The following is a 27594-nucleotide window of genomic DNA, read 5'->3' on the forward strand; positions in this document are numbered from 1 at the left end:
CAGGACACTTTGTGTGTAAGAATTTTGTTTAACACAACAATTGAAACCAAATAAGTTCTTCTAAACCAACCAATAAACTTTATTTTACATAATAAGATACTTTGACATGTCATATACCTAAAACTCTCTAGTAAGTGAATTCATATATTATCCAGTATAGCACCTTTATAATTACAATATCAAGTCAAGAGTACTGTCTATCTAACTTAGAAGAAAATTGATCCCACATGGTATCAGTTTACCAAACATAGCTTTGAAAAAGGAGAAAATATAATATAATTATTATTTACTTATGTTTACTCATTGTCCCTCTCTGTAAAGTGTGTGACCTTCTTGACTTTCCTTGTTCTACTTTCTTTTTGTGCATGGTTTTCAGTAAATTGAATATTACATCTGGACTAACACCCATGTTAAGAAGTTGGACTAAACTCCTAAAAAAAATTAAATGAAAATGTAATAAAACAACTTTTCCCACTTCCACTATCAGTAATAATAGTTATTATGTATTAAGAGTGAAAAGTATGGCTTTAGCGCTACTTCTCGCTGCTACACCGCAATTAAAATGTTAGAATTTGGCAGAGAGTGAACAAGTAAACAACTTTCAAAATCAGGTAAAAAAAATTATTCTTCAAATGGTTACAGAAACTAGTGTATTATACAGGGTAATCATAGAACTACAGCACATTCCTGATATCAAAATAATACGATTTAGCTAAATTCTGCTATACGGAAAGTTAATATTAAGAAAGATACAGGGTGTGAAAATCATATTATCAAGGTCTTTTCATATAAAGGCGTATGACTGTTATGACATGACTTTCATGTGTTTTGCAGTAGCTGATAGGGCGCGCTACCTGCAACCATTTTAGCTGCTTAAAACGACCTAAACTTTTTTTAACGCAACTGAGACGGACATACGACTTTAAAATTTGATTCTAATATGTTTTCTATAAAAAAAGATATACTAGTTCTAGATCTTAAAAGTGGACAGCTTTCGAGATATTTAATGTTTTAATATTGCATACTTTGTCTTCCACAAAAAGACATTCACTGATTGTCAGATTGTCAGTTTGAAAACTATGTCAATTAATTTGATTTGTTTACTATGGATTTTTTGAGTTTCTTTCTGTTAATACTCATTTATAGAGCCCATTTAATTTCTAACCTGTTTAAAAGTGGAAGAGTCTACTCTTTTGGCTTTGTTTATCCATTTTTTTATTTCAACAGATATTTTAATAAAAATTGCCTCAACATAGCCCTAGAAGTCCTACAATTATTGATACAAAGTATAGTATGTGGACTCTGGGGGTAGTTTTATTTCAGCAAACCTTTAGACACGCCGTTTTCCATATATGAATGCAAAAGGTTTTTTGACAAAATTGTGATTTGATTCATAGGGTTATATTGACGTCAGCATTGATGACGCACGGGTAAACTGGCTCTGCAAGAAGGGTATGAAACTTAAACCATCTATAAAAGTGAAAGTAACTAGACTTTTACACCCACATTATTTAAATAAAAATAAGTGTATGCATTGTTGTCTATCCCATTCTGCTAAATTTCCAAGTACTTCAGCTTTTAAGAGGGTTTTATATTACCTGAAAACTTGTTTGTCCATATGAACCCCTGCCAAATCTGCCAACTGCAAGAGTTCATCCTGATAGGGTCGCAGATCGTTCATGTGCTCAATGTGGGAATTAATTACCGAAGGCATCAGTATCGTCAATGCAAATAGTGTTTTTAAACTTTTGTAATTTTGTTTTAAATAAATTGTTATTGTTTTTGAATTTCAAATGATTACACATAACCTCACAAACATCAAAACGTCAAAGTTTTTAAAGTTTAAGTCTTCTTTTCTTCCTATGTTAACGGTTTTCAGATGTCAACCCTATTCGGCTGAACTAAAAATGGTGTTTTTACATTCAAAGAAAAGTGAGTCCCTGTGCCTGAGCATATGTTCCTTGTTGATTGGTAACTTTCTTCAGAAAGTTACGACAAAAATCCTTAAAATGTACGATAATTTGTTGGAAGAACCACATTTCACAAGACAGGAAATCAGCTGTTCGGCGCTGTGTCGGTTCGATGTTGCCAAATTATCTACATAATACCTATAACCTCGAAAACTGCGGCAACTGTCCTATTTCCAAATAATTTGACGTAAAATTATTTGATGGCAAATTTGATGTGTAATTTAGCTTTACACTCGTCGCTTTATGAATAAGTTCCTCAAATTTATTTGAATCAAATGCCCGGTGTAAAACCCGCATAAAGAAATGTATTGTCTGTTGTCTGTACTGTTGCATCTTAGTTTAGTGAGGTTCTTGCTATTTTCTAAATTTATACTTTTTGTATAGTTGTGTGGTAGATACTGTAATTTCTTGAGTCAGTTAAATGATGGATACTGTACTTGCCGGGCAGTTCGGCCCTGTTAATTATACTGTTAATGATACTGCGCCTAAATTAATAAATAAATAAACAATAATCGCCCTTTTTTTACTCCCAGTAACATAATATACTATTATTATCTGATCCTTAGGTAGTTGCGGCCTTATTCTAGTAAAAGAAGTATACTACCTATAACCTTAAAGAACCTGTCATATATGTCACTCTCAGGGTCACGGATATGAAACTGTTATGATTTTCAAAACAGGTGATCTTTTTATCAAAATATTACAGTAAATTTAAATATATACCCATAAACTTTTATTACTATTTATCAATCATTTTGATTAGCTGATGTAGTTGCAATTTGTTCCTTGAAAAATGATATTTATAAGCCATTCAATAGGTTTGTTCATACAGTATTGTTATTAAACAGTTGGGACCCAATAATTAAGTGTAAAGTGTAAAAATACGTGTTTAGATACAGTTGTGTGTATTAAAATCCTGGATTCTCTGGAAAGCTACTGTTTTGGTAAGTACCACCTATCATCAATTTTAGGCCAACGTGATATCAACAATTTTTGATCATCAGATGATTACCTATTTGAGTTGGCAACCACAAACATCTATTTAGTACAGAATTAACAATGTTCTATGCATTTTTGTCACATCAATTGTGTTATTTTGTCACATCAAACCTACTCAATAACATACCATTGACATTTTTTTCTGAAAGCCTGAAATAATTTTATAGAATTTTGCAACAAATTCAATGTGACTATGATCAGAGATACCTAGGTACCCCTACTTAGGGTACCTTTCTTTATTTAAATAAAAACTCCTTGAAAAATAAACACTGTAATCAGAAATGATAATTAATAATTATTTATTCATTAGGGTTATGAGGGGGTGCAGTGGATGGTTAATAAAATCAGAGTTTATTTAACTTTTAAAAGAAAGGAATAACTTTTAACAAGAAAGAATTTTAAATATTGTCATACCCCCAAATTTAGTTTTCTACAATATTTTGAAACTTAGTTCTGGCTATAGGTTTAGTAAACAGATCCACCAACTGTTGTTACCAAAGAACATCTTATCTCCAAATATTTCAGCCTTAAATTATTTTCTGGATGTGTTGCTATATTAATAGCTGATTGATTATCTTTAAAAACATGTACTAAAAACTCTCCAGAAAATAATCCAAAGTCTAGTAAAACTTTTTGAATCCAACACTCTTCTGAAACTGCTCTTGTTAAGGCTGAAAATTCGGCTTCTGTGGAAGAGATTGTTACAGATTGTTGTTTTTTACTTGCTCAAACTATAGGGCAATTTAAAAATATAACCAGCAGTCACAAACAGCACCTCCCCAATCTGCATCAACTAATCCACTTAACAAATCTACACTATCATCAAGTTCAAAAAACAGTTTCAAGTTTATAGTACCCTGAACATAAGGAAGGATTTGTTTAATAGATTTTAACAAATTTTCACTGCCTTTATCCAGAAATCTACTTAAAAAATTAACACTAGCACACAAATCTGGTCGAGTTCCACTTTAAGTATATAACAAACTACCTATGATTTTCCTGCACAACTTAACCAAATCTTCATTACTCAGCATTTTTCATTAAACTAAAATCAAAATAATAATATGCAAATATGTATGTACCAAATTGCAGTCTGGCATTCCATATCTCTTTAAAATTTGCTTAAGATATGCACTTTGATCCAAAATAATCAATCCCTTTTCAATGTTATGCTGTACCTGTATACCCAAATACTCAGATACTGTTCTCGCGGAGTTGTGGAGTTGTCCCCCTGTGATATAGAAGAAAATTAGAGCTTTTATTTCATCATTGTCATTGTCAGTTTGAAAACCATTGAAGTTTACTTGATTTGTTTACTATTAATTCTTTTCGGTTTCTTTGTGTTGTTAATCATTTATAAAGTTTTCTATTTACCACACCACCACAGTTCTTTTAAGAGCTATTGTTTCTACGCTTTTAACATTCTGTAAGTACTTTCATATTATTATTATTATTAACATTTTTATTTTTTTTATATTAGCTGTCACAGTCTAACCAAAATTGGTACAATTACTAACCTGTTTTGAAAAAAAAGTGAGAGTGTCTATTATGGTTTTTATTTAGCCATTTGGTTTTAACAGATCTAATATAATGTCGTAAATTCGGAATTACTTACTATTACAGTATTTTTTAGAAAATGCCTGGAAAAATTCTCCACAGACAAGCCCAGCAGTTAATTCTTAACCTTTGTGAATATTTTGAATTGAAAAAACACAATGGAGGACCTTTCGAAGCTTTATCATCTGTTCAGGAAGTAAATAACAAACTTTAAGACCTTATACAGGGTGTCCCGCGAGGTAAGGGACAAAATTTCCCTACATGATCTTTAGGTAAATTCGAGTCATTCGTTCGGTGCCTGCGAGAGAATGCAGATGACTTGTAGGATAATAGAGCGACGGTGCACCGATGCTGAATTATCAGTTAATCCTAGCAAAACGCAGACCATGCTCTTCACAAGGAGAAATATAATAATAAATATGAGCATCCGTAAGCTCTATGTTTAGGTACAAATTTATTATCTAACAGTAACAATCGTACAATTTTTAGAGCATCAGTACCTATCAGAAACATCAGTACCTTAATATTTCAACCACTTCTAATCAACAAACTTATTTTTTTTTCTAGAAAAAGTACGCAGTAACTCGTATAATGATAGCGTTGCAGCACCAGTCACAGTGAAGTGAATAGGTCACATGTTGCACTCATAAAACTTGGTTCGACTAATTATTTTATCCAAAGTAATCAGATTATACCTTGGATGATACAAATCGATATATAAAGTTGAAGATAGATAGGTATTGCTTAAAAAGTGCTTCGAAAAGTGCATACCTGATTAATGTGTGTATGTTTGAAACCTATTACTAATGTGCATCTAGTAAGTTATTTTTTAGTAGTTTATTTTAATTAAGTCTTGACAGTATACCCATGTACTTTAGTTCTAAATTGTAGGAAGTATTTTACTTGATTATTTATCATAATTGGAATTATAATACTTATTTATTTGTCTAATAAATGAGTGATGTTTTGTCAAAAAATCTACTCTCACAGACTACAGAAAGAACTCACTTATTGTATAAATAACTGTTATTCAGAGTTACCTATGTTCTGAAGACTGAACAAGTGCAAATTTATAAGATGAGTGAGGTTTTCCTGGTAGTGGATTCACGTATACAGGGTAACTTTTTTAAATAGAACACCAATTTTTTTTACTTTAAAATTTTGTATCGATTTTTTTTTGCGTATTCTATGTAAAATGTCTTATATTATACCTAACCTCTGAACAGTTATCGAGATATTTACGTTTGAACTTATTAAAGTTTAATCATTACACTTTATCAGTTATAAGTATTTCAATACTGAAGAATTGAAAAATTATGATAAAACGATTATAAATTTGGATCTTCTGTATTTCTGTCACTATGTGTACTCTTGTTTAGTAATACTGAGTGTGCACGGTATATTATTCAGGATTCAACAGAAACTTTTTGTATACTGCGTGCCCAAACTGATAGGGTCTAACCATTCTTCAACCGTAAATATCTTGATAACTGTTATGGTTAGGTATATAGTACACGAAATACACTTATAATTCGAAACCGAATTCAAAAATCTCTTAAGATAAAAATTATTTCCTCTAAGTGTTCAAACCATTTGTGTTGAAGTTATCAAGTTGAATACTTGACGGTAAATTATTGGTTTTCAATTTTTTTCATACTTTGAAATCTATCGCAGGAAAACCTGTCCAATACTTTGCTGCGACATTAGAAGCACAAAAAAAGGTATAGAACCAAGAGCCGAGAACGCGTAGCTTCAGAGAGAGAACCAGGCTGGAGAAAAAACTGTTTTACCGGGCCAGCGGCCCTTTGACTATCGATCTGTCAACAGAGGAAGACCAAACCTCTACTCTCGCTAAGGCGCCGATGACAGAACCATCCACGAGGAGCGGCACGCAGTCCGCAGATATAGTGCAAATAATACCACTTATGAATAATCGAGGTACTACTATATCCAATATACCGAAAAAAGCACCTGAAAGCTCTCAAGCAAAAAGAAAAAGGCCATCAAATGGGACACCCTCAGTGAGAACCAAAAATCGGCCGAAAAATACTACCCCATTTTCTAAAACTGTCGATACCGACATTTACAGCTCAGCTTTGAACAGAGAATTGCAAGTTGTCTTCATGTCGAACAGACCAGAGGGCAACATTCTACCTGAAGAAGTGGAAAAGTTAAAAGCTCACTTAATCAATGAGATGAGTAAGGCCATGACGAAATCTGCAGGTCGTCCTTTAGGCCTAGAATTACGCTTCAGGAATTCAAGCTTAACAGAAGAGGACTGGTTTCTAATAACTGCAGAAAATACGGAATCAAGAGACTGGCTGGTACAAAATTGCAAATCAGTGTACACGGCGAATACAGGTTTTAGCGCAATTTTGGCAACGGAGGATCCATGGCCGGCGGAAGTTAGTTTCGTGATCAAATGTGAAGCTCAACCTGATATTGAAAAGGTAGCTAAAATGCTCAATCTCCAAAATAGAACATTTCAGGTTACCAAATGGAAACACTTGGATACTGCAGAGGTAGGTGAACCGGGCAACTGGCGCCTCACTTTCCGGGTAAACGGAGAAATCAGAAAACTATTGGAAGCGGGACCGCATACTTTATGGTATGAACTGGCCACCATAAACACTTTTATGAAAAAACATCACTAATGGCCATATTCACTAAATTTTTATCAAACTTATAAGTTTAACAATCTGTTGAGCTCAATGATTTCACATGTGTTTCCATAGCAACAAACGAACTCTTAAAGTTATCAACTTGATAACATGTTGGTGAATATGATTGTTGAAGAAGTAAATTAATAAAATTAACCTTACTACCTACTGAACTGTACTCTGACTGAAAGAAGGAGCAAATAGTCTGAATGCTTTACAAGGATATTATAATATTCATTATGACTTAAGTTCTACGAGTAAATTTGAGAAAAAAGGTTTTTCCCAAAAATGCAAAACTTGCGACCATAAAAAATGAAAAGTTGATGATGAAATGTTGTTGCAGAAAACCGAAAGGTCCGATTAGAATAATGAAACAAAGTTTAAATTGTAGTTTCTTTCACAGTGCAGAGACAGACGTACCCTACGTATCCTCCAATCCGCAACAATATTTTAAATTACTAGTGGAAATCGAGCCATATAGTGTAAGGACATTTTTCACCACTCCCAAAAGTACTTATTTTTGTAAGAAATTGCCATTTTATTTATGTACAGGGTCATTCATTCATTTGGGACTTACCAATCTCTTTTAACCTTAAAATAGGTTAGGAACAATTTGGTAGAAATTTTTGGATTAAACTTTTTAAAGTACATCAAATGTCTATTTCAGTTTTTTAAATTACAACGAAGCCCCAAATGGAGAGTTGGTCAGTCCCCAGTGAATGATCCTGTCTATACTGAGTATTTCAAATGTTTCGAAACGATCTACCTTTTCCCACAACACGAAAGCCACAAATATGAAATTTTTGAAATATCACATAAGGTTAAAAAATCATCATGGCATCCTTTGTAAGTGATCATATCATAGCAAGCATTTTCTTTCTACAGTGTCCATAATTGTACTTTCGACGTTTATGATCTTTCTGATTCTCTCGTTTCTAACATGATCAAGCCTAGAGATGCCGCAGCTCCGTCTCCAAAAATCCATCTCCACCACCAACAGGCACTCTCTTTGCCTTTGGGTGAGTTTTCATAGTTCTGCGCCATTGAAATTATGAAGAAAGGCGAGTAACATTACTCGTGATGATGATGACAGAAGACCTTCCTATCTCTAAACACGAGAAATATTCAATAATACATTTCCCAATCGAAAACTCATAGCTCTATCTACCGTATAAATTTCTCACCCCTAATCCACCTTCTAATTTGACGTTATTAGGTATTTTAGTCAACAAATGAAATCAACAAGTTGTTCTTTGTTCAAAGTTTAAACTCAGATTTCTCGAAACTATCTGAATAAAACTTTGCAAAACCTTATTTGTTGATTCTAGGACTTTGGAAAGAACAAAAAAATTGATTAAAATCATTACCGATCTATGGGTCCTAAAAATTCGAAATGACCATCAAGAGATAGATTTTTTAACCTTATGTAATATTCCAAAATTCCATCTTGGATCAGCTTTCACCTGGAAAAAGGTAGACCGTTTTGAAACATTTGGAACACCCTGAATGTATCCTTACATCTATATTTATATCCTAGATTGTATGTACTTATTTTTGAAATAAAGATATTTATTATTATTATCAGTTGTTTACTGTTTTGCCATCAAAATTACAAAAATTTGTCAAAGTTAGAGGTTTAGGCTTCCAAACGGTCATTAAGTCTCCCAAACAGCAACTTTTCCTCCATTTGCACATCTTTGTATTTTTTACTAAGATAGCAATGGTGGTAGACATCTTACCTTTTATAATCAAATTTACAACAATAATTGTGTGTGCGCGTGAACACTTGAAGTGCTGCTCAACTTCGTGCCCTTAGACCTTCACATAAAAATGGAAGCCATAGGGACAGCATATACGCTGCGCACTATGGATCAATTACAAGTTTGCACGTATGGACACTCTTGTATATGGGATTGGGCAACGGTGCCCAATACTTCTTATGAGTAGTGACCATATGCCTAGAAGCCTCAAACTTCCTCAAGGTTGTAATTACCGAGCGGGAGGAGTGAGGGAATGGAGCTGCCCCGGGGGTCGTCCGTGAAGGATCCAACTGGTTTACGGATGGATCCAGTAGAGGGGGGCAGGTGTCTGCGCTGAGACAGGCCAAAAAGCGAAGCACTTTGCGTTGGGTAGACACGCTACTGTATTCCGTGCGATCCTGTATTGTGGACTAAAACTACTTTCGGGCCCACGACAGGAAGACACAATTAACATTTGTTCTGACAGCGGAGCTGCCATCATGGCAATCAGTGCTGAGGTAGTGATCCTCTCCATCCACTCCAAATTGGTTCTGGAGTGCAAAACAACTCTGGAAAAGCTGGCCCAAAAGAACGAGATACGTCTTGTGTGGGTTCCGGGACATGCTGCTATTCCGGGAAATGAAGAGGCGGATCGACTGGCAAAACTGGGCACTCAGAAAGTGGCTGTTGGTCCAGAGCCGACTGTGGGGATCGCCAATAGCAGGGTGATCCAGTCGCTAAAATCTTTAGCCCAGCAGCTGTTTCAAGAACGCTGGGACTCCGCCATAGGTATGAGGCAGGCCAAAGAACTCATCATTGGCCCCACCCAAGTCAAAAATATGAAATACCTGCTGGATCTAAGCAGATAGAACTTAAGGACGATGACTGGCCACTGCCAGCTGAGACGGCATCAGTACTTGATGTGTATAACCGAGGATCCTATGCTTGGAAGAGGAAGAGGAAGAGTCGGCAGGACACATCTTGGTGTCCAACCCTCACTCGTTCGCGGACAACATTCCTGGGACAGTCAATAATGACGCCCAGGGCAATCAAGGAGCTAAGACCTGGCAGACTGGTTGGCTTTATAAAGTCGACTGGACTGCTGTAGATCATTGGGACTCCCTGTATAGCTTGCACTGGCATAGATGGTGAATCTTTTGCTGCATTGGTTATCATAAATCATAAATTATTTTTATGTTGTTCAGATCTAATCTTTCATGACGATTTCATAATAAAACTACGACAACATAAACTCCCAATTTATAACATAATTGCTTACGTTTTTCTTAGAATGTCAAAAGTATTGAGTAGGCATAAAGTTGATCTGAAGCTTTATTCGGCATTCATTCGGCGAAGAACGATTTTTCTGGTGTTTAATACTTTGCCCAGATTAACGTTGTCGGAATACCGATTTGAGTAGGCTGCAGTTGCAGTAGCAGTCTTCTAAAAAAAGACATTGATTCTGACCAAAAGTTCAAAGCTGCTGTACAATTTACTCAATTTAGCACCTATGTTTATAATCTACACACATTCGGTTGTCCTTAACATGATTATGGTATTTTTCTTGAAATCAATACTAATATAGTTTAGCATTCCAATACGTTACATAAATTAGCCTAAATGATAATTATTATTTTCACCATCATTCTCAGGCGTGACGTACGATTGTCAGTACCGTGCTGATCTCTTATCTCAGATCATTGCCAACTACAGTGACTTCTATAACAAATGCGCGATGTCGTACAGTTTGTTATTGTAAAGAAATAGATTTAAAGTCACACAAGGGTATTCTATTCAAATCACGCCAAGGTTATCTTTTATCCAATTTAAGAGTTATTAAATGTATTAAAAGTTGTCTTCAATTTTTACATTAGTCTAACCGGCACATTTAAATCGATTTGTTCGGAGCTTTTTTAGTAACTGTCTATGGTACAGTTCAATTAACTAGTTTAATGATATTTGTAGTCGGTGCTACTGCGGCCCTTATTGCGGTTCTGTTGGTTTATACTCTAGTTGAGTTTGATTGTTTTGTTAATAAACGCGGGTTGGAAACAAGTAAGTGTTTTGTTATTTTCATAGAAAAATATCTTCTCTTTCTGGAAAGCAACACCGTCATTTTAATCGTTAAATTGAAAATTTGCGGATTTCAGACCAAAGAATATTGTCCTTTTGTTTTGGAAATGTGACATACTTTTGTTGTCAGTGGTTTGTTTGACATCTGTCAAAATATTACATTATTAGAACCCTTTTTGAAGGCAAATGAGATGTTTGGTAATTTGTAAAAACTGTCCAAAGGTATAAGATAAATTAAATAGGAAATATCGCTTTGCCCGGGCATTATTAATAATGCTAGAAGCCATATGGCCAATTTAACTATAACTAATTAACCTAACCTAACTTTTAAGCTGATGGTAATAAATTTTGTATTTGCCTATAATAATTTATTACATTGCCCGGTCATTATTTGTTCTTCTTCTTGAAATAGGCTTTCAGCCTGTTTTCCAATTTTAAGGAGTTCTTTGCTCTCCAGACATTCAGAGTCGACATCCAGCTATCCCTCCACCTATTTGGTGGTCTGCCTGGCGCTCTTCTAGAGTGTGGTTTTCCGTCTTCAGAAATGAAGATGATATTAAATAGAGTGAGGGAAGAAAGAAGAAAAATAAATTTCAGCAAGACTAAGCTTATGGTGGTCGATAGAGGCGAAATTCTTCCTAGACCGAACATTTCAAATATAGAAAATATGGATGAATTTATATACCTGGGATCCCTATTGAGTAACTACGACTAGCAATGGCACGAGGAGCCTTGTGAGAATATGGAAAGATTGTGCCCTAACAAGAAATACAAAGAAGATTCTACTTTTTTTCATAAACGAGGGTATTTTAGTCGAGAATTAAATGACAAATTAAAAAATAAGTTTTATTAAAACCTGGAACGTTCTAGTTTTTGGTTAAAAACTTACGCACGCCACTGCTTACATTAAAAAGACGTTTTGTACTGTAGTATAAAAGCTTTTTTCCACTACTAACATAATAAACATAACATTATTGACCGATTAGCAACTTGAGAAATTAGTTTTCTCTACCTTAATGGTCATTGTTGACCTACGTCAAAAATAGAGTCTAATCTCTAGTTCTAGTCTGGCACAAACACGACAAAAATAGAAATATTATTGACCTAGGTAAATAATAATGTCAATGTCCATTAAGACATCTGACATATATTTGACTTGACAGAAACAGATAAATTAGGTTGACTTTTCATGTTGTTGTTTTGTTGTTATCTTAAATTTTCAATAAAAGGAGCTTAAAAAATATTTTTAATAATGGAAAAAATGCTATATTATCCACGGTTTAGACAGTTGGTTAATAATATACTATTGATAGTGACCAACACTATTAAAGATAGATAAAAAATATGGGATAGTTTGAAAATAATTAATCTTTTTAGTATTTTTTATTTCATTAAAATACTCAAGATTATTTCTCATGTAGAATCTATGATTTAAATCTGACTCACCCTGTAATACATATTCGCGGATCGTATGTTTATTGAATGTTTTGTTTCTAACTAATAACAAAATGGTTTATTTTATCAAATTATATAACGCTTTATCTGAGCGTGTTACATCAATTTTAGAAATGGCTGATCTTTTGACCTGCAAAACGAATGTCGTATTTACGAATGTTAAGTCCGATATTTGCATAAGGTCACCACTAAAGGGGCAAATAGAAGTCAATGTTGTGTGAAAGGTTTATTGAAGAAAGTGTTTCTTTCTAAGACGGATCTTTAACTAATGTGTTCTTTGGTGGGTTTCTTAAGTCTTCAAATTGATGTATGGGTGTCTCTTTTTTTATCAGTTTAGAAAGTTTCCAAGATTCTTTAGTAACCAAATTATTTTTCCAGATACGGTTCGTCCTTGCGAGGAAAGCACCAGCTCGTCTCAAGACGGTAAGCATTCAAGTGAGGAATTAGTAAAGTAATAACCAAGAATGACTGATCAACCAGCTGAAAATGGAGTTGACAGTAAAGAGCATTTACAATGGATTGTGGGTAAGTCAGATTTTTGTATGTGGTGGATATGTTTTTTAATATGCCATGTTTTACCAAGGGGATGAGTCTTACGACGATTTTGATGAAAATGGACATGACTTAGAGCACATGCCTCCACCCTCTCGATCAGTGGGTCAAGGGGGTTTTGGAAGCCTTTCGGCCGCGGAGCAAGCTGCTTTGTTGGAGAAACGGAAACAACTTAAGTGAGTTTTTGAACAGTTTAAATAGTATCTAAAAAAGGTTTTTTAATAACCACAAGATGATTTCAAAATTGTGCTATACTGATAATAAAAGTCCTATAAACTATAAAGAAGTTTCGAAACGTCCCTGGTTTCCGATTTAAGTATTTTATTTTTTCTTGTAATATGTTTATTCTATGTATTATTACTCTCATTTGATATTACAGTGTAAATCTTATTTGAGAATTGCAGGAAACAAACACAAATTCAGTTTGATTGATTGAAGATTTTCATACCTATGTTATTTAACCGACATTTTTTTGAAAAAAACGTATTTGAAAGTTTTAAAACTGATTCATTCTTTGTATTGGGTTATTTCACTGTTCAACCACAAATAAGGCGGGAGTTTCACTTGGACGGTTGCCATGTTAATGTGGTAAAAGAGCGAGTTTTACTATTTTAAAATTTGACCACCCCATATTATTATTTTTGCTAAAAATTGACATCAAAATCATAAGAAATTACTGAACCATGGTCAACAAATCAGAAAAGTTGAACTGAAAATTGAATTCGAGATTATGAAAACTGAATATTATGTTTAAAATCATAAAAATTTACTTGAAAATTAACAATTTATCTCACAACTACAAAAACTGACCAAAATAATGAAAGTTTACTTGGAAACTAAAAATGTACTCCAAAATTATGAAAACTCTGGGTTGGAAATTAAAAATTGACATCAAAATGTACATAAAATTTACTTGAAAGTCAAATTTTTTGGTTAAAATCACGTTTACTGTTCTAGAAACTTAAAATTAACTTCAACTTCATGAAATTTATTTTAATCACTGAAAATTGTCTGGAAAACTGTCAATTGACTAAAATCATATATTTTGGTTGCAACCTTAAATTTAACTTGAAGATCATTAGAATTGACTTGTCAACAATTTATCTCAAAACTGACTTCAAAATTATGAAACCTTACTAAAAAACTGTAAATTGACTTTAAACTCATAAAACTTTACTTAAAAATTTAAAATCGTCTTTATATTACCAATTTATTTCAAAATCCTAAAAACTGACTTCAAAATCATGAAACTTACTTGAAAACTAAAAATTAACATCAAAATCTATCTAAATATAGTTAAAAATTCTCAATTTTTTCTTGAAAACCAAATTTTGATGTAAAAATTACGTATACTGTCTTCAAAATCATAAAAAAAATGTTTAACAAATCAGGAAGTTGGAACCTGTAAATTAATTTTGAAATTCTGAAAACTGAATATTATGTTCCAATTCATAAAAATTTACAGGAAAATTTACAATTCATCTCAAAGCTACGAAAACTGACCAGACTTCAAAATCATAAAACTTTACTTGGAAACTGAATATTGACTCTAAAATCGTGGCAGAAAACTTAAAATTGACATCAAAATATCCTTAAAAATCATAGAAATTTACTTGAAAAATAAATTTTGACGTCAAAATCATTTGTACCGTCTTAAAAATTTAAAATTAACTTAAAAATCATAAAAATTGACTTGAAAATTTCCAATTCATCACAAAATCATGAAACTTTACTTGAAATTTTTGACTTCAAATTTACATGAACTGTCCTAGAAAATTGACTTGAAGCTTCATGCAATTTTACTTGAAACTAAAATTTACGTCAAAATCATAAAAATGTACTTAAAAACCATGCAATTTTCACCAGTTTTGTATGTAACGTCATAGGACAAATCATACAAATTTACAGGAAAATTTACAATTCATCTCAAAGCTACGAAAACTGACCAGACTTCAAAATCATAAAACTTTACTTGGAAACTGGAAATTGACTCTAAAATCGTGGCAGAAAACTTAAAATTGACATCAAAATATCCTTAAAAATCATAGAAATTGACTTGAAAACCAAATTTTGACGTCAAAATTATTTGTACCGTCTTAAAAATTTAAAATTAACTTAAAAATCATAAAAATTGACTTAAAAATTTCCAATTCATCACAAAATCATGAAGCTTTACTTGAAATTTTTGACTTCAAATCTACATGAACTGTCCTAGAAAATTGACTTGAAGCTTCATGCAATTTTACTTGAAACTAAAATTTACGTCAAAATCATAAAAATGTACTTAAAAACCATGCAATTTTCACCAGTTTTGTATGTAACGTCATAGGACAAATCATAAAAATTTACAGGAAAATTTACAATTCATCTCAAAGCTACGAAAACTGACCAGACTTCAAAATCATAAAACTTTACTTGGAAACTGGAAATTGACTCTAAAATCGTGTCAGAAAACTTAAAATTGACATCAAAATATCCTTAAAAATCATAGAAACTGACTTGAAAACCAAATTTTGACGTCAAAATCATTTGTACCGTCTTAAAAATTTAAAATTAACTTAAAAATCATAAAAATTGACTTGAAAATTTCCAATTCATCACAAAATCATGAAACTTTACTTGAAATTTTTGACTTCAAATCTACATGAACTGTCCTAGAAAATTGACTTGAAGCTTCATGCAATTTTACTTGAAACTAAAATTTACATCAAAATCATAAAAATGTACTTAAAAACCATGCAATTTTCACCAGTTTTGTATGTAACGTGTAACGTCATAGGACAAATCATAAAAATTTACAGGAAAATTTACAATTCATCTCAAAGCTACGAAAACTGACCAGACTTCAAAATCATAAAACTTTACTTGGAAACTGAAAATTGACTCTAAAATCGTGGCAGAAAACTTAAAATTGACATCAAAATATCCTTAAAAATCATAGAAATTGACTTGAAAACCAAATTTTGGCGTCAAAATCATTTGTACCGTCTTAAAAATTTAAAATTAACTTAAAAATCATAAAAATTGACTTGAAAATTTCCAATTCATCACAAAATCATGAAACTTTACTTGAAATTTTTGACTTCAAATCTACATGAACTGTCCTAGAAAATTGACTTGAAGCTTCATGCAATTTTACTTGAAACTAAAATTTACATCAAAATCATAAAAATGTACTTAAAAACCATGCAATTTTCACCAGTTTTGTATGTAACGTCATAGGACGTGGGCTCTGACGTAGCTCAGTCACGTCACGTTGACAACGTCGCCCATTTTCGCCTTAATGACGTGCAATTAGAGTTATAATAATCAGTTTATATTTGCAGTAAGGCCCTTGGTACAAAACAAATAAAAAAAGTTTAAGGAGCCATTATCTTACTTGTTCATTTCAAATAACAGTATTAGCCGATTAGGCTGAATATATTTTTCGTAACGCCCTTGGTATAATACATGTGTACAATGCGCACACTATAGGCGTCACTTTAACGTAAGTTTTCAAAATCAAATGTCACCTGAATAATTAGTAAAAACCCAACAAGTTATTCCACTTTGTGTTAATTTTTCCCAGTTCAATATCGTCGGCCCGCCACTGATCGTACGATGCCTTCGTCATAATCGCGACATCCTGTAGCAGCGAATCGATTCAGTTTGTTTTCCTCCTGCTAAAGTTACTTCGATTTTATTATATTGTTTACGGTTTAGAGTGTTTTGTGTTATTTGTGAGTGAAAACTACTGTAAATCCAAGTGAGAAAACCATCAAAGGCGTCTTAGTGTATTTATAAAAATTACAATCGTACTAGAATCGTGTAAAAAAACAATAGTAAATATACGTAAATATGTGTGTTAGTGACCTAATTACTTAACATAACAATAACATTTAAGGTTGCAACTTACATAATAATAGCACAGTATAATGCAAGTACACATTGCATGTTTCTTGAATCTATTGTAATGCAAATAATTCATTTTACAGTTTAAATTTCCTGAAAAATTTAAGGTGGGTTTTTTTGCCTTGCAAATTTAAAATTAATCAATTAATAAAAATAGAAGTTTAAATTAATTTTTTTTTTATAATCGACAAAAATCATGTACTCGAAAAATGGAATTTAACTTTTGCCCTCTTCTTGACGTAAACACCTTCCTATAAATATTAATAAAATGTCCTCGATAATTATGCACTAGAAAATTTTGCATAATTTTAAATAATTTCGCGGTTGTACAACTATTGGATGACTGTTAAAAATTTTCCTAAAATAACAAGTGCAATGCCGCTGTACGGTTAATAATGTAATGCCAGTGCGGTTTCTTGTTTATCTCACCAGTTTTGCGAATTTAAATTCAAGTTTATCAACACACTTTTATTTTATACGGGGTGTCCCAGTTTATATTTACTCGAGGCATGGTTAGGAAAACTAATTTTAAAATATTCACCCGAGGGGTAGACCGCCGATAATTTGTTGTACACCAAAATGTCTTTTTGCATACAAAATACCTTGAAATGCCTTTAAAATGCTGCTTTTATTATTGCTCAAAATGCCTTATAGTGATAATGCCTTAAAACTGCCTATAAAATACCTCAAACTGGCTTGAAATACATCAAAATGCGCCTTTAAATTATTTAAACTGCCTCAGGATACCTTCAAATGTTTACACATTTGTGGCATTCTTAAATTTCGTTATAAGTCCCCTGGTATCGAGATAATGATAAATCTTGATGAAATATACCTTTGAAATTAATTTTTTATGGTCACGTGACAGTTTTTAGGTTGGATTGATTGGCATGTCTGCTTTTACAATTTGTTCATGAATTTTGACTATTGCCAAAATGTCGATAAGGATTAATGATAATGACTTCCTCAGGTTACGTGACTGTTTTTCCAAATTCTGACAAACAAAAAATATTTTTTGACGTTTGCACGAATCTTCTAACTGTCATAGTTTCCAAGTTAGCACGTGTCAAATAAAGACACTTATCATTTAAAAGAAACAGTTAAAAAATTGGTAATTTAAATTTAGACAGTAGTAAAATTGTAAGAACTAGGTCACGTGACTTGATAATTCAATTTTTGAGCTTGCAACATTGTAAAGGCCAGTTGACATTGTCAAAAACAGTCACGTGAACTTCAAAACGCGGTTTAAACTTTGAAAAATGGTAAATTAAATTTAGACAGTTGTTAAAGCTGAAATTGCTAAATACACGTTACGTGACGTTGAAAATCCAATTCTGCATGTTCTTGCAACACTGTAAAGGCCAGTTGACATCTGTCAAAATTAGTCACTTGACGTTTAAAATGTGGTTTAAAATAAAAAAATTTGGTAAATTAAATTTAGACTATTTTAGACAGTTGTAAAAACTGAAATTGCAAAAGACACATCACGTGACTTTGATTATGCCGTTTTAGAGCTTGCAACACTGTCAAATCCAACTGACACCTGTCAAAAACAGTCACGAGAATTTAAAATGTCATTTAAATGTTGATCATTTGGTAAATTAAGTTTAAACAGTTGTAAAAGCTGAAATTGTAAAATACACGTTGCGTGACGTTAATAACACAATTTTGAGCTTGTAACATTGTAAAGGCCAGTTGACACCTGTCAAAAACAGTCACGTGTCCTTAAAAATGTAGTTTAAATGTTGAAAAATTGGTAAATTATTATAATAATTTGTAATCAATATCTACCACCCTTTTTGAGTTACCTATTTGAAAAAAGAAATAAGAATACTGAATGAATGATGTGTTTATTTAACATATAGCTATTCAAAAAACTAAAAGATTACCATTTATATTCTAAAAAAACTTATGCAAAACACAGTGCGTTAAATTTGGTTTAAAATATGTTCCCTAATCATTGCTTTTTGAATCTACTTAATTGATCACAGTCTCTAATAATTTTTGGCAACATATTGAATTCATACAATCAATATCCACATTTGACAGACATCTTTAAAAACGTTAGTCCTATCACAAAAATATGAAGGCAACAAATTATTTTTTATTTTAATCACTAATACGTAAACACTAAACACAATCTTCTGTTTAACCGATAAAAAGTTTAGAATATTGAGCATAGTTGCGATCGGCGTATATCGGTTGCACTTGAATAGGTATATTTCTCATTGCTCGGTTTTGGATGAGTTGGATCTGGTCAATTTTACAAGAAGGCAAGTTATACAGTATACATACATACAAAGTAGCTCTACAACTACTATACTCATCCAGTCCTTCCGGTCTTCCAACAGATTCGGGTCCAGAGGCATATTCATTTTTGCGAGGTCTGTTTTGATGTTGTCTTTCCATCTCTGGCGTGGTCTTCCAGGTGGCCCGTTTTCCCGACGGTCTTTCCTCTCATATCAATCTGGTCAGTCTGTCATCTCGTAGTCTATGGACATAACCGTACCCTCTTAGACGTTGGGACTTAATGTCTTTGACAATATCACCGTCGCCTTAAAGCTTTTCTTCATTAGCCTCAGTCATTGTCCATGTATTCCATCAGTAAGTGATTATTGGCCTTATAGTGCTTTTATAGACTTTTACCTTTGAGGTATTTTTAGATTTGAAGGGAGAATAGACATCGATTTGCGTCTTGTATTCTGCCTTTCATTTCCTCTGTGAGACATCGTTATCGACTGTATCATTTTTCTACCAACTAAACCATCCGTTTATACATTTTAATTTCTCTTTTCAGTTCTTCTTATCATTAGTACTAAGCACTCCACTGTGGTGGTGTTAACACCCTGTATATCCGTTATTATTGAGTTTTCGAAAAAGTGTTATAGAAACTTGAGGCAACAATTTTTTTCTGTACAACTAAATCCTGTATTTAAATGACCAATTGTCTTAAAGAAGAGTTTACACATGCCTAGATTTGCGCCAACAGAAACTAGTGTTCCAGTAAATTCAATTTTGTCCGTGTAAACATCAACTTGCAAGTTGCAAGTTGAATCTTTGCGTGCATTTAACTTGCATGCAAGTCAAAATTGAATTTACTAGTAAGTAAGTAAATCTATGCATGTGTAAACTCTCCTTAAATTTTGTTTTTCTCACCATGTATGTTCATTAAAAACTGGGACACCTTATACAATTTATTTTGAAAGTAAAGGTGAATATGAAAATACACTTTGACGCCTTCATCGTTATGCGAAAATCAACTTAAAAGGTGAATTCGGTAATTAATTTTTAATGGTAGAATAACATCAGTGTTGATTTACTTACCATAGTGGACAGTGCGGTCTGAAGTCGTCAAGAGCACAAACGCTTATGAGTGTCGTTATCGATAAACTGCTGCGGCTGTTTAAGTTTTTGTTTGATTTCCTTAAACTTTCTGCCAATTACTTATACCAGTACATTACTTTCGACCAGTTGTGGAGCACCGAACCACAAGAATTGTGGAACAAGAAAGCAATCAAAATTGAACCAACTGAGAATTCCTGTTTACCCAAACGACCAGATACTTTGCAGTTTGTATCAAAGAGTAAAAAAAACTTCAAGAACTGTCCTAACAAACAAAGGACAATAGGGAATATTAATGAAACCAAAAACTATCTGCAAGTTTCCAAACCGCGTGAATTAACACAATCGGCAGATTTTGGGAGTCCCCTTCCAAAGAAAATTGAGACAGAAAAGTGCTTAAGTCTGGAAAACATACCGGTCAATGACCAAGTGATATTAGTTCGAGTGTCGGAAGAACCACCCATGAGGCCGTCTCCAGGAAACGGAAAACCAGAGGAGGGGGAGGAGGATTCCAACAACCAGAGCGCCTTTACGCCCACTTTCAATTTTTATCCACCTCAACTGATGAATAACCAGAAGTTTTTGAATAGGAGAAACAGTAAAAGATTTGTCATTGGGGATGGTGAAGATGAATTACCCTCTCCTAATCCTCCCGATGTTACTGTAACGGAAAGCCCTAGTGTGGAAATGAGGGCTGAGTGGGCTAAACAGGATAATGTTGGCAAATTGTCGGTACCTGGTAAGGGATTAAAGTAAGTTTAAAGATTTTTTTACGTTTAACCTTTGGGTGCGTATTTTTTTGAAACAACATGTTTAGACAGGTTCAATAGGTCAAGGATTTACAATTTCTATGTAAATACTTAGCACCACTCGATAATTGTTGGATTGTTGAAGCTATTAAGTTTCAATTAGGGTTTCTAAAACGACCGTAATTTCTTAATTGACTTATTTCTAGCACGACTAATTGACTTTTTATAACTTCTCTAATAGCAAAGTCATCAAAAATTAAGTAGCATTTTACATTTTATGTACCTTTTGTTTCGGAGGATTTTGAAAATTTAGTATACTAAGGCCCAGTGGTTCAATCTTTGAACCTGGTTCAAGTCAGGAACGTCACTTTGACAGCATATGGTAAAGTTCAACTAAACCGGTCTTTGAACTGTGATTGTACAACTGGGCCTAAGGGGATCATGATTTTTATTTATTCATATTTGAGAAAAACAAGCTACTAATACCTACACGTATTTTATTATTAAAATAGTGATATTGAAAATCTACATTATTCAAAAAGCTTACAAGTATGACGTATTAAGTTATTGACCAATCAACGGTAAGATATTGCCTTGTACAGAAGGACGAAGCAATATTTTGGCCTGTTGTCACTTTCTGCATTGGTAACTATACCATAGTTATAATTCCTATAAAATTGGAAACCAATGCTCCCGTCAAAAATGCAGAAAAAGTCTAAATGTGACATGTGTCAGTATGCCAGAGAAGATATGACGTAAATTGATAGTTGGTCACAAAATGATCACAAGGTATCTTTCAGACTTTGTAATGAAAAGGTCATGTGGACAACCGTCAAATGACGTCACATCTGTCACCTGCAGATTAATTTTTTCTTCCATCTTTGTCGATAAATATAATATATATTATTTTATAATTTGCAACACTTTGTATAGACTTTTATATGTCAATGGATAGAAAATATAATGGGCTTTCCAAAAATATGGCCGTTTGTGTCGATAGGGTGCTTCGTTTGGCCGCCAGAGGGCTCCAAAACTAAACGTTTTTCTTGACTGTAACCACTCTAACTTCTTTAAGGTTTTTTTTTTATTGGGTCAGGTGCGGTCCTGATATTTGGCACAAACTAGCACCGTGAGGGTCAAATTTAGAGCCGTAGCAAAACTGAAGAAATAAAATCATTAAAGTCGATTTTCGCTTGCACTAAGTGGCCAACATAACGCAAAACCCATTGGAATAGTGGTAGTGTTTCAGGCAAATTTGACCCTTACGAAAATTGTCATTTGCAAAATCGGTTTTTCAAAAAAATGTTATGCATTACATCGGAGTAGACCTAGTAGCTCATGTAACCGTGTTTTTCTTATTTTCCAGGGTCAAATTAGCCCTAACAAATCAAAAAGTGTTTCTAGGGCACCCTGTTTGTAAAACGTAAATAACACGCGTATTTCTATCACTTTGTATATACTTTTATATGTCGATGGATAGAAAATGAAAAATTTAAAAAAAAAATTTTTAAAAGTAAAATTACAAAACTCTTAATTTTACAATGTATTCCAAGGGAATTCATTAAAATTACCAAACTTTATGTTTAAATTTGAATGGTATGTGTATCAAAAAAAATATTTTATGGATTTTTTTTTATAATATATTTTAGACGTTCCCAATTCTATTACCTAATAGTTTTCAAAAGACCAATGTACTTCCAGTAATGCCTAAAATTTGTACACCATAATGCCCCAGCGGTTTACCCCTCGATTATTCCACTCAACCATAGTAACGTTATAGAAAAAATAGCTATTTATGTAACCAGTTATGAAAAGATCGATTTTGTGTAACGAATGAATGTTTGTAGGGCGAGCGCAGCGAGGTCCTACAATTTGAATGAGTTACACAATAAGACATTTTCGAAACGTGTTGCATACATAATTTTTTCTAATTTTGACCAAAAAGTGGTAAAAACCATCTTTTAAAGTGATTTAACACAAATATTCACTTTCATAGCACCTTGTATAAACTGTGACAACGACATGTTATGATGGATGTCGCCCATATGTTTCTACGGAAATGCATAAAAACAGGGAGTGATGAAATGAACTTTTCTTAACCAGTTACATAAAGTGATACTTTATGTAACTAGTTACATAAAGTAAAACCTTTTGTCACTCTAATCAGTTTTGAAAAGTGTCACTTTATATGCCAAAATTAGAAAAAAGTTATTCATAAACGGTAATTCGGTAATTTTCGAAAAAATTTGTAAGAAAATGTAGAAAATTATGGAAAACATGCTATCATGAAAATTATCGGTAAATTTAAAGCTCTCGTGGTATTAATTTTGAAATTTCCACAGCTACAATGAGATAGAGCAGAACAAGTAGGAACGTTTCTAACTTAATTTTTCTGTTTTGCTTGAAGCTAATATTGTCAAGTTTGGCAATTTTTGTGTGTAATTTTTCCATTTGAGATGGTGAAAAGAAGTATTGACACTGTCTTAATGAACATTTTCCTTTCGTAACTTATCAAACATGTTCAAAGCAAGGGTAACATGAAACCGTAGGTGAAAATTTATCGAAGAGTCAAAATAACGATTCTTCAATAGAAATTCTTACAGAGCACATATCGAATATTATCTGTAGGTTCATTTATCTTGAAATAATAAATATTCGTTAAATTGAAAATTCCTGATGTATAAACAAAATATAGCAAGAAAATAAATATTCCAAACAAGCTCTTTTTTGTTATCACTATTATGTCGGTGGTTTTGTTTTATGCAGTTCATGTTCAAATAGTGACATAGTGAAGTCGTCCAACCAGAAAATGAGAGTAGTTTTAGGATCTTGTCACGGCTCCAATATTGTTAAGTATCGACATTTAGTCAACTTTATTAAGCGGTAGGTGCATAAATACAAAACAGATCACTTTTAAATTGTAGTAACTGTTTTACTAGCAAACTGACTACTCAAAACACGTTTGTATCAAGTATTAATAGTAGCTTCAAAATATCTTTCAGTACTCACCCTTTTAAAACAGAATACACAAAACTGTTGCTACTGTAGTAACATTTTCAATCAATTAAATTGGTAAACTATAGCATTCTAGAGGAGATATCATATTTGTCTGATAAACTTAAGGGTCATTAGGTTAAGTCAAGGTTGCCATATGTAATATCAACCACTTTCTCTTATCTTGCGTGATTAAAACAATGTGTTTGGCAGTGAACCATGTTATATCACACTTGAGAATAGTTATGTTTCACCTGTCGAATCTTTTCTATGCTTTCTATTAATATTCAGAATCATGACTGCGTTCTCAAGAAGAAACGTATTTATGTTTGAAGATTGTAGGGTGTTGGACGTGTTTGTTATTATTAAGAATGTTTAGTTGACCTTTATGGAAACCCGGTAGAAAATGCATAAATTGTTCCACCTAATTGAAGATAGGAGGTTAACTGGAAGGTTTGTCACTTTTTGACAGAGAGGTTATTGAGAAGCTTTTTATTTAAAAAAATGTTCTTTATTATCTTTACAGTACCTTTCTTATGTCCTTTTCTAATGTATTATTGTATAGAGTTATATATAATATATTTATAATACTGTTCCAAAGCTGTACAAGTCGAAAACAGAACTTAAAATCTCGATTTTACTATATTAGACCCCTAAATAAAGTGTTAATTCTATTTCAGACCCTCAATGTCTCAAGGAACAGTGATGCTCCATCACAACCGGTTCCAAGAGAAGGACTTTACAGTTGCCACTCCAGAAGAGTTTGTTAAACGTTTCAACGGAACGAAAGTCATTAACAAAGTATGTTTAAAACTACTTCATACGTCCTTCATTAAATTTATTTTGTTTGCTTTTTTAGGTGTTAATAGCTAACAACGGTATTGCGGCCGTAAAATGTATGAGGTCTGTGCGTCGTTGGTCCTACGAAATGTTCAAGAATGAGAGGGCGGTTCGATTTGTTGTCATGGTGACCCCTGAAGATCTGAAAGCCAACGCCGAATATATCAAAATGGCGGATCACTATGTTCCCGTTCCCGGTGGAACAAATAACAACAATTATGCTAATGTGGAGCTTATTGTGGATATTGCCATCAGGTTACAAGTGCAGGTACAAATATTTTTTAATTAATAATTCTATAGTTAAAAATTAGCCATGTTTTTGGTCTATAGTTTGGTTCAATATCACAATGAAATATCGATTTCATGATAAGGCAGTAGCTTTGAACCGTCATTATAGGTCACATGTGGGTCCCATATTATGTGTTGCATAGTTTTAAGTCAATTCCCTTGAGTGACAGAACCATACAGAGTGTTTGCATACAGTTAAACTGGAAGAACAACTTGTGCAAACAATTTCATGTTACGCTGGACACCCTGTAAGGTCTTACCAAACATGGGGCTTGTCCTGAAAAGTACTCAGATCATGTAACAAATAATGTTGAACATACAACGGCATTTGAATGATAGATACAAACCTGTTAATATGGCTTAACTAAAGAATCCATTTTCCGGAAAAATCGATATTTCTTCGGACACATGACGTTAATAAGAAATGCCCAAAAACGTACCGAGGTAATACCCTAGACAAGGTACTATGTAAGAAAAAAGTTAAAAATATGTATTAGTAAAGTGACTGTAATTTAATACTTTTCTTTTTTTTTGCACACGTTCTTGTCCCACTTTCATTGTCTCTAGCCACCCTGTATGGTTGTATTGGTAATGGGGTTGCTTTAAAAATTATGTAACAGATAATATTGGATCTACACCCAACTAAAATGCCACATAAAAAGCTGCCATAATTTAATTCGGCTAGAGCACTGTAATGTTGTCTTTTTCGGATAAATCAATATTTCTTGAGACATGGGACGTTAATTGGGAAACGCCCAAAAACGTCCCGAGATAACGTCCACCTAACCTAAATAACAGCTATTTATGTTAAAACAAAACCAAAAAAATTATTATTTTAATAATTTAAAAATTCCTGTAATTTAATATAGTATTTACGGATGATACAACAACTCCATTTTAATGGCATTTTGACGTTAAAATTTTTATTCAGGCTGTTTGGGCTGGATGGGGTCATGCATCAGAAAATCCAAAACTGCCAGAGCTGTTGCACAAAAATGGTATAACTTTCATCGGTCCCTCAGAGAAGGCGATGTGGGCATTGGGTGACAAGATTGCTTCCTCTATCGTGGCTCAAACAGCTGACGTTCCTACATTACCATGGTCTGGAGGAGGTAAAATCTTATAATAGTTTAATTTGAAACATTTAGTGCAGAACTGCAAAAATCTACTAAAAGAAACAATTTCTCTTTAAAAAGTAGTTATTTTTGTTGTATAGTACAAATGTAAATATATTTTCAACAGTTTGATTAAACTGTAAACCACTTGATTATAATTAGAAGTGTCATACTTATTACTTAAAAAAGCTGTTTTCAAACGATTATCGGACGTCTTACGAGAACTGCGTCTTAGATGGTTAAGGCGAGGTAATTAAGCTTTGTTTCATTATGCAAAATACTTAAAAGACAAATATTTTGATTTCAACTATTGCTAAAGAAATGTACTAAGTACTTTTTAGAACCCTAAAATCAAACAATTTCAGAAGCCTGTTATTTGTTTAATCCAAAAAAAACATTAGTTACATAATTTTTTTTTTCAGGACTTAAGGCTCAATATTCAGGAAAGAAAATAAAAATTTCTTCGGAATTGTTTGCAAAAGGATGTGTATCAAACGTGGATGAAGGTCTTGCTGCGGCTCATAAAATTGGTTTTCCCGTAATGATCAAGGCGTCAGAAGGTGGAGGTGGCAAAGGAATAAGAAAAGTTGAATATGCCGATGACTTTGCTGCCGCTTTCAGACAGGTCTGACTTTACTTATTCTTTTTTTTTAATTTGTTTTATGCGAATTGTTGACAGGTCCAAACTGAAATTCCCGGATCGCCAATTTTTGTCATGAAACTCGCTAGAGGGGCCAGGCATTTAGAAGTTCAATTGCTTGCTGATAATTACGGTAACGCTATCTCCCTGTTTGGAAGGGATTGTTCCATACAAAGACGTCACCAGAAGATTATCGAGGAGGCGCCTGCTACTATAGCCAGTCCTGAAGTGTTTGAAGAAATGGAAAAAGTAAGTATGATTACAAAAGTTTCATTAGAATTAAATTATGATTATATCGCTTTAAACGATAAATAACAAAGTTTTTTAATGATTTTAGGCTGCCGTTCGATTGGCTAAAATGGTGGGATATGTTTCGGCTGGTACGGTAGAGTACCTGTACGAAACAACGGGGCGTTACTATTTTCTCGAGCTGAATCCTAGGCTGCAAGTAGAACATCCTTGTACTGAAATGGTATCTGATGTAAATTTGCCCGCTGCTCAACTACAAATTGCTATGGGACTTCCTCTACATTATGTTAAAGATATTAGGTAAGTGAAGAACGTTACTTTGGTTAAGATAATCTTTACAATTTGATTAAGTTTATTTTTTATGGAATATAGTCAAAGCTGTCTTGTCCTAAATAGTTATATGTGTTAGTAGAGTGTAAAGTAACATTTTTTTTGCTTGTGCATGTTGCAGCGCAAACCGCAGGCGCGCGTTTCTTAAATG

At 33.1% G+C, this 27594-nt stretch overlaps 3 protein-coding genes across 5 annotated transcripts in view; 2 read left to right on the forward strand and 1 right to left on the reverse strand.

Annotated features, from left to right (window-relative positions):
* Positions 1 to 55: 55 nt before the first annotated feature.
* On the reverse strand, positions 56 to 1834 carry LOC145726551 (mitotic-spindle organizing protein 2B-like). Its single transcript, XM_081975693.1, has 2 exons — positions 1599 to 1834; positions 56 to 431 (listed from the first exon to the last, which is right to left on the reverse strand). Exons 1-2 carry the CDS (start codon positions 1712 to 1714, stop codon positions 287 to 289), a joined length of 261 nt encoding a protein of 86 aa, XP_081831819.1. The 5' UTR covers positions 1715 to 1834; the 3' UTR covers positions 56 to 286.
* An 804-nt stretch (positions 1835 to 2638) lies between these two features.
* ACC (acetyl-CoA carboxylase) overlaps positions 2639 to 27594 on the forward strand; it is a 54964-nt gene continuing 30008 nt past the window's right edge. Inside the window, exons 1-9 of one of the 2 annotated variants that reach the window (XM_081975681.1) lie at positions 2639 to 2914; positions 12832 to 12978; positions 13037 to 13181; positions 24662 to 24782; positions 24841 to 25089; positions 26041 to 26221; positions 26647 to 26849; positions 26904 to 27113; positions 27202 to 27413. In XM_081975681.1, coding sequence (XP_081831807.1) covers positions 12918 to 12978; positions 13037 to 13181; positions 24662 to 24782; positions 24841 to 25089; positions 26041 to 26221; positions 26647 to 26849; positions 26904 to 27113; positions 27202 to 27413 — 1382 coding nt within the window. In that variant the 5' untranslated portion in view covers positions 2639 to 2914; positions 12832 to 12917. Of the gene's footprint in view, positions 2915 to 12831; positions 12979 to 13036; positions 13182 to 20228; positions 20991 to 24661; positions 24783 to 24840; positions 25090 to 26040; positions 26222 to 26646; positions 26850 to 26903; positions 27114 to 27201; positions 27414 to 27594 lie in introns of those variants that run through there. The other variant, XM_081975680.1, reaches the window with a different exon arrangement.
* LOC145726549 (uncharacterized) lies at positions 5210 to 8767 on the forward strand. Of its 2 annotated transcripts, none has more exons than XM_081975688.1 (2): positions 5210 to 5343; positions 6201 to 8767. In XM_081975688.1, exon 2 carries the CDS (start codon positions 6389 to 6391, stop codon positions 7178 to 7180), a length of 792 nt encoding a protein of 263 aa, XP_081831814.1. In that variant the 5' UTR covers positions 5210 to 5343; positions 6201 to 6388; the 3' UTR covers positions 7181 to 8767. The 2 variants fall into 2 exon arrangements, with proteins under 2 accessions (XP_081831814.1, XP_081831815.1); XM_081975689.1 differs by lacking the exon at positions 5210 to 5343 and having other exon boundaries at positions 6385 to 6547; positions 6616 to 8767.

The sequence above is a fragment of the Ips typographus genome, linkage group LG3, assembly GCF_016097725.1.
Source record: "Ips typographus isolate SLU linkage group LG3, UJ_Ityp_2.0, whole genome shotgun sequence".
Taxonomy (NCBI): Eukaryota; Metazoa; Arthropoda; class Insecta; order Coleoptera; family Curculionidae; genus Ips; species Ips typographus.

What these genes read in the sequence shown, in the direction of transcription:
- LOC145726551 (XM_081975693.1), bottom strand. Translation starts at nt 1,714, where the DNA reads ATGCCTTCGGTAATTAATTCCCACATTGAGCACATGAACGATCTGCGA. An exon ending in ATGGACAAACAAGTTTTCAG is followed by an intron (nt 432 to 1,598) that starts GTAATATAAAAC and finishes AATTTTTTTTAG; the next exon opens with GAGTTTAGTCCAACTTCTTA.
- LOC145726549 (XM_081975688.1), top strand. Translation starts at nt 6,389, where the DNA reads ATGACAGAACCATCCACGAGGAGCGGCACGCAGTCCGCAGATATAGTG.